At 41.9% G+C, this 11,454-nt stretch overlaps 4 protein-coding genes across 4 annotated transcripts; 2 read left to right on the forward strand and 2 right to left on the reverse strand.

The window, feature by feature from the left end:
• Window positions 1-152: 152 nt before the first annotated feature.
• V1514DRAFT_324426 (uncharacterized protein) lies at window positions 153-2,290 on the reverse strand. Its single transcript, XM_066926419.1, has 2 exons — window positions 293-2,290; window positions 153-238 (listed from the first exon to the last, which is right to left on the reverse strand). The coding sequence occupies exons 1-2, from the start codon at window positions 2,106-2,108 to the stop codon at window positions 234-236; spliced, it is 1,821 nt and encodes a 606-aa protein (XP_066785659.1). The 5' UTR covers window positions 2,109-2,290; the 3' UTR covers window positions 153-233.
• Window positions 2,291-2,560: 270 nt separating this feature from the next.
• On the reverse strand, window positions 2,561-4,247 carry V1514DRAFT_115150 (uncharacterized protein). Its single transcript, XM_066924407.1, has one exon. It carries the CDS (start codon window positions 3,952-3,954, stop codon window positions 2,719-2,721), a length of 1,236 nt encoding a protein of 411 aa, XP_066785660.1. The 5' UTR covers window positions 3,955-4,247; the 3' UTR covers window positions 2,561-2,718.
• Window positions 4,248-5,098: 851 nt separating this feature from the next.
• V1514DRAFT_317633 (kinase-like domain-containing protein) lies at window positions 5,099-7,636 on the forward strand (the record flags this gene model as incomplete). The annotated part of the gene is made up of 2 exons (XM_066925850.1): window positions 5,099-5,308; window positions 5,363-7,636. 2 exons carry the CDS (start codon window positions 5,099-5,101, stop codon window positions 7,634-7,636), a joined length of 2,484 nt encoding a protein of 827 aa, XP_066785661.1.
• A 209-nt stretch (window positions 7,637-7,845) lies between these two features.
• V1514DRAFT_324436 (tubulin-tyrosine ligase family-domain-containing protein) lies at window positions 7,846-11,062 on the forward strand (the record flags this gene model as incomplete). Its single annotated transcript, XM_066926420.1, has 8 exons — window positions 7,846-8,282; window positions 8,347-8,465; window positions 8,534-8,837; window positions 8,894-9,324; window positions 9,388-9,447; window positions 9,596-9,841; window positions 9,899-10,646; window positions 10,741-11,062. Coding segments are annotated over exons 1-8 (2,111 nt in total), but the record flags the coding sequence as incomplete, so codon positions are not given.
• Between the last annotated feature and the right edge of the window lie 392 nt (window positions 11,063-11,454).

The raw sequence follows: 11,454 nt of genomic DNA on the forward strand, positions 1-11,454 counted from the left end.
CGATTACTTGAGTTTCTTAATGAATAAACAGCGATGGCGGCCGACGCGCACTTGTCAGCACGGTATTGCCTGGCTATCGTACTCACATATACGCGTGGTGTTGTCACATTGTGACCCGGTGAGATGTGACTACACTTATATATATATATATGTTTTTTTTTTTTTAATAAAATTTTATAGAACTATATATGTGATGATGATGGTGATGATGATGTGAACTGAAATAAAACATTTTAAGCTGAGCGATTGAGTTAGTCACTGTAAAGATATAAATTAAAGTCAATCCACTTACTGAGGGTGTACTTCGGCCCGTCTCCACCTTCAGGGCACTTCCAGTCAATATCCTGCGTCGGTACCTTAATATCACAGGTCTTGCAATGAATGCAGTTCTGCGAATTAATTTGAAACCTGACTCCAAGTTCCTTGGAGTCGTCAGGAACGTATTCATATACGCCTGCTGGGCAAAATCGGTTTTCAACTCCTTGATACTTTGGGAACGCAGCCTTCGTATGGGCGTCCCAGTCCTTAACTTTCAAATGAATAGGCTCATCCTCATCATGCATTGTTCCAGTTCGTGCCACTGAAGTCAAGATATCAAAGCTGAGCTTGCCATCCGGCTTGGGATAATCAACTGGCGTAAATTTCGATGCATCTTGAGTTGCAGCCGCGTCCGAGTGCTTGTAATGAAATGTCCACGGCGTCCGGCCCTTCAATATTAGCGTATCCAAGCCGGAATATGCAACGCCACCCCACAATCCTAATCGGGTTTCAAATGAAGGTCGCACATTTCGCACCTCGTACAACTCGTCGTAAATCCATGATTTTTTAAACTTATCCTCGTAGCCATACAGCGCAACGGGCGAATCATTCGACGTGTTGCTTGTAATCGCATCATACGCACTTTCAGCCGCCAGCATGCCAGACTTCATGGCGGTATGGGTTCCTTTGATTTTAGGCACGTTCACAAACCCGGCCGAGCAGCCAATAAGTGCGCCACCGGGAAAAATCAGTTTGGGAATGGATTGAAATCCACCTTCGTTCAATGCACGTGCGCCATATGAAATACATTTTCCATCACTCAGCACATCAGCATAAACCGGATGATGTTTCATGTGTTGAAATTCCTTAAATGGTGAAATGTACGGATTCGCATAATCGAGACCAACCACCAAACCAACTGAGACCAGCCGGTCCCCAAAATGGTACATAAATCCTCCTCCATAAATGTTTTTCGACAATGGCCAGCCCATCGTGTGCAAAACCTTGCCTTCCTCCCATTTATGCTCTGGCACTTCCCAAACTTCCTTGATACCCAACCCATACGTTTGCAAATCACTATCTTTCCGCAAATCGTACTTTTTGACCACTCCTTTAGTTAAGGATCCGTGACAACCTTCTGCAAGTAACGTGACTTTAGCTCTAAATTCCATGCCCCGTTGGAAATTATCCTTAGGAGCACCTGATTTTGAAATTCCCATATCATTTGTGGCAATACCCGTGACCGCCCCAGAATGATCGTATAGCAACTCATTAACCGAAAATCCAGGATAAACCTCAACTCCAAGTTCTTCTGCCTTTTCTGCTAACCATTTGACAACCTCGCTTAAACTGGCAATGTAATTGCCCTTGTTGTGCATCTGTGGTGGCTCAGGTAATGGAATTGCGTATTTGGAAGTTAAAAACTTGAGGCTTTCTGATTTCACTGCGGTCAGCGTTGGAGGCGGATTATCAAGCCAGTCAGGCAGAAGCTCATTCAGAGCTCGTGGCTCAATCACTGCTCCTGACAATGTATGTGCGCCAATATCTGCTGCCTTTTCCAGAAGTACTACCCGAATTTCATTCCCTTTCTCTTGCTCTAACTGCTTCAGACGAATAGCTGCCGCAAGCCCAGCCGGACCACCGCCGACAATTACAACATCGGCCTCGTCGACCTCTCGTGGCTCATTAAGTGCCGCATCGTTTTCGTTTTCCGAATTTTTTCTGAAAATCGATGTTCTAAAAAACCTAACCTGAACCTGACTTTTAAATAATCGTTGGACTTGTCCAGTTAAACTGGATCTGTGAATTCCGCGAGCCAGCCGAGGAATGCATACTCGAATGCCAGACATAATCAATCTTCAACACGTTAATCTCGGTAATTTTCCCTTCCCTTATTTTTTGCCTTTTTCTCAAACACGATATTTAAAAAAGGGTTTTTAAAACCTAATTGACAAATAAATTTGAATGACCAGCTTTGCCGTCAGTAAACAGCTGCAGATCTTTCAGCAATAACCCGAGGTGAATTTTTGTCACGGGCATTTAGAAATAAATTTGAGTCATGACGATGAGCCGCACATTTATTTGTACGGCCGTACTTTACAAACAATATTTGGGACCAATTATATTTGTGAAATTTCAGAGGCAACATTCGATGGCTTTAATCGTTTTTTTATATAAGATATTAGTATATTACTTAGCAATAACATTATATATAAAGATTCAATTATCTAAAGCAAAAACGAATCAAAACTAATTAAATCCAAAACATTTATAACATAAATTAATAGAAAAAAACGAAAAGGAGCAAACCAATAGAAAAATAAAAACAAAATTATTATAGTTTCATAAACAAACTGGCAGGCTAACGCAAGCATCACTCAAAATACTGAAAAAAATATTGAAAAAAAAAACCCACAAAACAGAAAAAAACTCAAACTCCACGCAAGTTTAATCATTGATTTAATTGACTCCCATGATTAAAGCAAACAAAGCAGCCAAAGAAATTGATGAATAAATACCAATTACCTTGTTATAACTGGCGTCACCTTCAAATGGAATTGGAAACTGGCTGGGCTGAATAACTTCCGAGCTGGGAATTGAAGAACTGATTGAAGCTATCGCCGTTTGAACAGTGACCGCAGTCTCAGCAGTAGCTTGAGTCTGAACGGTTGCAGGTGTTTGAACAGTGGCTGGCGTTTGAACAGTGGCTGGCGTTTGAACAGTGGCTGGCGTTTGAACAGTGGCCGGAGTCTGAACAGTGACTGGCGTTTCGACAGTGGCCGGAGTCTGAACAGTGACTGGCGTTTCGACAGTAGATGTCTCAATAATCACAGAGGCCAAAGTGGTGTTCCTTACCGGAAAAATTGCGGTTGTGGTCAAATTAGATGTAGGAATAATGGGAACCACCGGGATGGTTGAGGTCTTAACGATAACTGAGGTTATGGTGGTGTTTCTCGCTGGGATTGTGGTTGTCAGAGTTGTATTCGGCGGAGGCACAATCGGCGTGGTTGAACTAATCTCAGTCTTGGACTGAGTCGGCTCCTCAGACGTGCGCTTCTCTGTACTCGTTTCAGATTCCCTTCTGGTCTCCGTGGACTTAGTCTCAGTAGTCTTAGCCTCAGTAGTCTTAGTCTCAGTAGTCTTCCTCTCAGTAGTCTTTGTCTCAGTAGTCTTCCTCTCAGTAGTCTTCGTCTCAGTAGTCTTCTCCGAACTGGTTCTCTTCTCCGAACTGGTCGTCTTTGGCTCACGAGACGACTCGGTTTTGGTCTCAGTGGACTTGGACGTGCGTCTTTCGGTGGTGCGCTTTTCAGACGTCGTTTTGGGCGGCTCACGCGAAGTCTCCGTCTTTGTTTCCCGTTTAGACTCCGTGGTTCTCTGGTCGTGCCTTGGCTCTGTTCTGTGTTCACGGCGATCATCTGTTCTGTGTTCACGTCCATCATCTGTTCTGTGCTCACGTCCATCATCTGTTCTGTGCTCACGTCTATCATCTGTTTTGTGTTCACGACGATTATCTGTTCTGTGTTCACGAGGGTCGGGATGACTTTGGTGCGGCGGTACTGGATCATCCCTCTTTCCCAACCGTTCGGGAACGATTTCTTTAAGCTGATCAAGAGGAATATCAATAGAGGCAGCAGCAGCGGTTGACGCGCAAACAAAGGCCACGATGGCCGGGGTTAAAACTTTTGAATAACGCATAACTGAAAGTAAGAAGGTGCTTAAGAGGATAACTTGTATATTTAACGAAAGAAGAAAAAAAGAAGGAGTAGAAGATAAAATTTAAAAAAAGCTGAAAAAAACATTTAAAGTGAGCTCGAAAGAGCTTATAAACATTTCACCAAAGATAATGCATTTTTATTGAAAATCCCCTGTTGGCTGGCTGATCTGCCAGTAACAGGCAAGCTAAGATAAAAGCAGCCGAGGTATAAATTTGGGATATAAATAAATAATCATCGCGATTTTCAAAAGATGGTCATCAGGATCGCCTCAGTTCCCCAGTTTTGGGCATGAAAACAGACATGATGCGACACAAGGGCAACAAATGATCGGCGAAAATGTCGGCCATTGCGCGCCAAATGCTGTTTGACACCAATAACTAAGCATCACTGTGTATGGGTATTCAATATTACATAAAACAGATTCATTGATATATACATTGTGAAAGTCGGACTGTACTTTGGCAACCAAAGAAGCCCATGAAGAATACAATGCGCCGGGACGCGTGATTGACGCGTTTTTTGTGCTTGCGCTCTGCTCTGGGAGGGCTAGGGCTAGGGCTGCTTTCATGTCGCACAGCGTTTTCACGTCCTCGAGGGGCCAACAATCAATACGTAAACAACCACGTTCAAGGCACCGAACTGGCTTTCTTTCCCTTGACTGTTCGTTTTTGTTTATTGGATCTAGAGCTTTTTGGGAACTATTCGACTATATCAATAACGTAATTAAAAAAAATTATTTTGTTTGTGCCGTAATTTTCAACGGTCACGTCCGCTGTTTTTTTTTTACCTTCGCCTCCTTGTCTTTTGATCCTTGTGGTATCTTATTGTCCTTGTCACGTCAGTGTTTAATATGCTTGCAGTGGATCTTGAATATGGGTTACTTAGATTCGTGAACTGGGTTACTAATTAGGTGTTTTTATATATAGTTAGTTACCGTGGATCATCATAGAGACGCGCCACTCGCTATATTTCGTACTTTTCATTTCGGCCAAGTCAAATATTATTTTTCTTTGTTAAATCTATATTATTTGTAGGGACTTGGGTAAGATCTGCTTAATGGGGTTTATTTTTTATCAGATTATTATGGCAGGCTTGGTATTAACATAGTTTTAGAACTAGCACAAATGGCAATCCCAGCACAGCGCACAGCGCCGTTGCCACCACTTCATACTGCACCAACAACATATTCCGATGCCCCTATAGTCTCTGATCTACAGTCCATTGGTAGAGAGGCTGTGCGGTTTGGAAATTACATGCTAGGCTCGACCTTGGGAGAAGGTGAATTTGGCAAGGTCAAGCTCGGCTGGAGACGAGACGGCAGAAATGCCTCTGAAGTATGGATGCTTGAAAACTGATTGATGTGCTTTCTATTAACTTTGGTGTTATAGGTTGCCGTGAAGCTTATTAAAAAAGAAAATATTCCTCCCAAATCAAGTCAAGAAGCAAAATTTCAGCGCGAGATTATCGTACTTAGACATCTGAGGCATCCCAATATCGTTCGCCTTCAAGAAATTATTCAAAATGAGAAATATATCGGCATTGTGTTAGAATATGCCTCTGGCGGTGAACTTTTTGATCACATTTTGGCTCACAAGTATTTACGAGATAGCTCAGCATGCAGATTGTTTGCTCAACTCGTCTCCGGAGTCGATTACTTGCACTCCAAGGGCATTGTTCATCGAGATCTCAAATTAGAAAACTTGTTACTTGATAAGCACAAGAACATTATTATTACCGATTTTGGGTTTGCCAATGTGTTTAATCCGGATGATCAATTGTCGGGAAAAAAGCAAGCGGATTTTATGAGTACTAGCTGTGGGTCACCATGCTATGCTGCACCAGAGTTAGTAGTCAGCGACGGAAAATATTCTGGAAGGAAAGTTGACGTGTGGAGTTGTGGTGTTATTCTGTATGCCATGCTTGCTGGCTACTTGCCTTTCGATGACGACCCTGAAAATCCGAGCGGCAGCAACATTACTCAACTCTACAAATACATCACCACTACCCCGCTTACGTTTCCTGACTATGTCGGCCCAATGCCTAGAGACTTACTTCGACGCATTCTTGTGTCAAATCCGGACCAGCGCGCTGATCTTCTCGAAGTGCGCGCGCATTCCTGGTTATTACCCCACTCCAAATTCTTAACAGTTTCTCCAAAACAGTGGGAGGATATGCTAAGTCCAGACCGTCATGCGCGTACGTTTAGAGATAGCAATCAGTCATTAGCCCATCCCGCCTTGGGTCGATCGGCTAGCGTCCGGGTAGGCAACACAAGACAACCTGCCGAGCGTGACTTTCGTCAACGGTCGGTTGCAGTGTCAGCAGTTGATAAGCATAGGTCATATCAAAATAGTAGCCGTGCAAACTCTGAGCTAAGTGATCTTAGCAACGTGCAAGATAAACTGAATCAAGTTGCAATTTCAACTGTTGCAACCAAGCAAGAAAAACGGCACACGGTTCAGTTGGAATATACCAAGCCTTCTACGATCACGCCTCGCGTACCGGAGCGATTGAGGCAGCCACTGTTATCATCTTCTTTACGCAATATAGAATCGATTAGTGAAGACGGTATCGCAGTCGTCTCTGCAGATGCATCAGAAGCATCGGAAGCTTCGGAAGCTTCAGTAGTTTCGACTACTGTACCAGAAACCATTAATGAGGAGGAAGAAGAGTTTCTATTGCCGTCTCCTCCCAAGAAAAGTCAGAATCGGTCAATGTCAACAAAAATTGCAAGATCTGAATCTACCAGGTCTGCGATCAAGGAAAACTTATCATCGCCGCATCGTGCCACCTCTGATGCTTCCCGTCTACCAATACCTGCTAGAAAGGCTCGTCCTAGTACGTTCGAATACGCGCGACCGGAACGCAGGGAATTAACTTCATCAAACCATGTCCGTTCAGAATCATCCACTACTAGTTCTTCGGTTACATCGAGGATCGAGGATGCAATTGCTGCGAATAGGAAGAGAGACCGACCATATAGCATGTATGTCTCGGCGCAGTCGTCGTCTTTGGCAGGGGCAGCGTCGGGTCATTCGAACGTTCAAGCAGGACCTGATGGCAAGGTTATTAATAGTAGAGCTACTTCTGCTACTAGTATTAATACTGACCAATCACTTGCCTCTAATCCCACAGCTCCAGCTACTATTATATCAACCACGACTGATACTGCCACTGCTTCTGCGCGGAACTCCAAACCGCGACTATCTGAGAAGGGCCATCGGCGAAATGCTTCAAGCATTAGCTATGGTGCAGAGAGGTTTTTGGGTAGGATTTTAGGAACGTCGTCGAATGGTACAAACAGCCCTGCAGGGCCGGCATCATCAGTTTTGCCAACACCTCGGACAGAAGCTCGCAAGCGTTATAGCATTCTTTCATACACGTCCAATAAGTCTTCAACTTCTGATAAGAAGTCGAATGCTGCTGAACCGGTTGAACAGAAACCGATTATTGCTTTGGAGAAGCCGTCGGCTGCGTCGCCAGAAGTTGTTCGTGCCCAACAAAGAGTCGCCCAGTCTTCCAAGTCGAATAAATCGGTTGCGTCTAAAAACTTAAACGTGCCTGCCAATAGCCGAGGGCAAACTGGAACTGGACCGGCAAAGAAAGTCATGGATTTTTTCCGTCGGCGTGGAACATCACGAAACAGCATTGTGTATAGTTGAATGGATGATGCAAGCATCTAGCATTAAGTACGCATGCAGAGATTGCATTTATTTTAATTTTTTGATTGCATCATTATTTTTTCTTTTATTTTTTAGCCTTGTCAGTCACCGCTTTTTGGTCGAGGAAAATATTCTTTTGAGTGTTTTTGTCCGTTTATTTGGCCAGATTTATTCTTTTTTTTTTTTTTTTTGTAGTTAACATTATTGCGGAGGGTTTCATTTTGGAGAGGTGGTTTATGGGCATTTGTTTTTGTTTTTGTTTTTGTTTTTTCATTATTTTATTCTTTTTTTGTCTTTCCAATCCAAATCTTGTTATATTGACTAAACATTAAATTCACAACGTTGACTTTTTGTAATTTCCATGGCAATGTATCACTTGTACATTTATATTGAGTACTTTGTGTTGTAATGTATACGACCTTGTCGGTCACGCAATTGCAGGTTTGGCATTCAAGACTGAAACAATCAAGGTCCTGACGAATGTTTACCAAAATTGTTCAAGGCTACAAATTTTAAAGTTGCAATTTGATCTTCGCGTTTTGTGTTGTCTAGATAAGTTATTTTGAATTAATCAATTACTGTACATTCTATTACCTATAATAAACGATCTACAAAAAATCACAAGCCACTCAAGATGCATGTACTAGTAAGTGCGAACTTGATAAAAAATTACTATCGCGGTTGGTATTTATTTTTTTTTTTTTCTGTAGATAACGAATGACGACGGACCTCCCAGCAAGGCAGAATCACCATTTGTCACATATCTGGTTGAAGCAATAAAGAAGCACACTAACTGGAAAGTTAGTGTTGCACTTCCGGATAGTCAAAAGTAAGAAGCCGGTCAAATGGAAGGAATAATTTGACATGGTCATTGATTTTTGACATTTTGTTTAATAGATCATGGATTGGCAAGGCACATTTTGTTGGCAAAACTATAAGTGCCAGCTTCATCAGTCCAGATCCAACGCCGAGCTATAACTACGAGGGTCCTTATTTAAAACGAAAGGACAATGTCAACAGTGATGAATGGGTGCTGCTAGACGGTACGCCTGCTACGTGCACACAGATCGGACTTCATCATTTGTTTCAGGACAAGGGCCCGGTTGATCTTGTAATTTCAGGTCCAAACTTTGGTCGCAATTCGACCGCATTGTTTATTTTGTCAAGTGGTACTGTTGGAGCTGCCATGGAAGGTGCACTGGTATGTTTTTTCCCTTAACAAAAAAAATGTAAACATGATCTAAATGATTGATATAGTGTGGAGTGAAATCGATTGGTCTATCGTTTGCGTACAACACAAGAACATTAGTTCAAGAACAGATTGAAACAGCATGCAGGGTGTCGGTTAAATACATCAAGCATCTTTATGAGAACTGGCCAAGCGACAATAGTGTTGACTTATACAGTGTCAATGTGCCACTCAACGCTAACACCACAGACGACAGCAAGGCCAAGTTTACCCATATTTTAGACAACCGATGGGGGAGTGCGTTTGAATATACTGAAGATACAGTTTTAACATCAAAGACTGGAGAACCAATAGAAATAACCGATCGGCTTGAACCGAATCTAGATCAGGATGGAAGACTTCAGTTTAAATGGATGCCGAACCTGGCCAAGGTTAATCAAGAAGTTACCCAGGAACCAGAAGATAACGATGGTTGGGCACTTATTGAAGGATTTATTAGGTAAGTCATTTGCGACAGGTTTGGTCTTCGAAGCTAATGAATCTTTTTTTAAAAAAATTAAAGTGTTACTCCGTTAAAGGCGAATTTTCAAGGAGTCCCGCAGTATAAAGGATTTATTGAACTGTAAGTCATTTGTTCACTCTTTCTGTTTCATCATAATTCGAGACTTTGTATACAGTGCATGAGGAAACGTATAGATGTAACCATAGAATTGATGTTTTTTTATCCTGTGTAAATTCAATGTTTTTTTTTCTTACCTAGACCGAAATAGGTTGCCGAAAACTAAGTCTGAGTTTACAGCATTTTTATCTTATCCAAAATCATCATACTTATATCCTATCTTGGTATCCAATCTGCAAAAGTTACCAAACGTCAGGATCGTATATGATCCACAAGATCCTGCCGTGCAGGATGAAGCCGGCGAAAACGTGTTTCATTATGCGGATTACGAAGATCTTAATTTCGAGAGACTGGTTTCTGACTCAAACCATTATTTAGCTTGTTCTTACATATATAGGTAGGTATTAGTGTTCGCGTGTTTATATTTGAACAAATATTGACTGTGGGTGTTTAGGAAAGCACTGATACGGAAGAACTACTTAGCGCATAGTGTTGCAAACTATAGAGTTAAGCATCCAAATACGATTTTGGGTAAACATTTTCCAGAGTCATATGAATTGGAACTGGATTATGCCGAGTATCTTGACGAGATGTTGGATGAGATATATGAGTTTAGGGACCAATTGTTGGAAGAAAAGTCGTGGTGGATTTTAAAACCGGCAATGAGTGATAGAGGCCAAGGGATTAGAATCTTTCATACCTTGGAGGAATTGCAAGAAATTTTTGATTCGTTTGAGAATGATGAGTCAGACGAAGACGATGAAGAGGACGACAACGACGACGATGAAGACGGGAAGGAAAATCAAGTCAAAAGTTTTAGCGACGGGGTTGTTACCTCAGTAATGCGACAGTTTTTAATTCAGAAATACATTGGCAACCCTTTGGTATTAGAGCAGTATGGTAACAGGAAGTTTCACGTTAGGACTTACGTTGTTGCGGTAGGAGCATTGAAAGTATATGTTTACAAGGACATGCTGGCACTGTTTGCGTTAAAAGACTATGCTCCACCTAGTGAAGAAAACCATGATTTGGAAGTACACCTTACGAATACGTGCTTGCAAGGTAATCTCCAGGACGAAGGTTCGGTAAGGAGATTTTGGAATTTACAAGGGTTTGATAAAGATGCTGTTTGGAAGCAAATCTGTGACGTCACTGGCGAGACGTTTAAGGCCGTTGTTGACTTGGGCCGTCTGCACTTTCAGGTAAGATACCAGCAAAGTTTTTTAACGCTACATATATATAAAATATATGTGTGTACCTCCATTTTCTTGGGTTGCGATGCTAACATTCCTGCAGCCATTACCAAACGCGTTTGAGATATACGGAGTAGATTTCCTAATTGATTCTGATTTGACAACGTCCATTCTTGAAGTTAATGCTTATCCTGATTTTGCTCAAACTGGAGAAGAACTCAAAGACGTGGTGAACGGATTGATTGAATCAGTTATTGGTCACGTGGTTGTGCCTTTTTTCACAACAAACAGTGAAGACCAAAATTCAACATCAGATGAATTAGTTGAAGTTTTGGATCTTAACTTGAGTGCGGCCTGGTAATCAATTTTTTTGTCACTTGTAATTGATTAATCAATAATTTATATTATTTTCTTTATTAGAATATATGGATTACGTGGTTTACTTTATTTTTGTTCATCACGGCTGAGATCCATTCCTTGGTCTGCAACATGATTCGAAGTTGCGCCAACATTAAAATTTGTCTAAGGCAGTAACCGTACCAGTCTGAGCACCAGCCACCTATGAACTCTCGCAGGTGATGATTGTTCTAACATTTACTAAATGATTCTTTTGTTCCTCGTCTGGGTCACATAACTACAGTAAACCCGCTACAAATGAAACTGTATTCGTTACGGGAAAATTTTCAGACATAAAAGCTAAATCCACCTATCCTTGTCAGGTTTGAGGCCCTTTTAATTCATCAGCTTGAATCAGGTAAACCCGACAAGGATAAGTGGAATGGGTTCCGGCCGCTCCAGAATGATCAGCCCGAAGCTG

The sequence above is a fragment of the Lipomyces japonicus genome, assembly GCF_038497905.1.
Source record: "Lipomyces japonicus strain CBS 7319 unplaced genomic scaffold V1514scaffold_3, whole genome shotgun sequence".
Lineage (NCBI taxonomy): Eukaryota > Fungi > Ascomycota > Lipomycetes > Lipomycetales > Lipomycetaceae > Lipomyces > Lipomyces japonicus.

What these genes read in the sequence shown, in the direction of transcription:
- V1514DRAFT_115150 (XM_066924407.1), bottom strand. Translation starts at nt 3,954, where the DNA reads ATGCGTTATTCAAAAGTTTTAACCCCGGCCATCGTGGCCTTTGTTTGC.
- V1514DRAFT_324426 (XM_066926419.1), bottom strand. Translation starts at nt 2,108, where the DNA reads ATGTCTGGCATTCGAGTATGCATTCCTCGGCTGGCTCGCGGAATTCAC.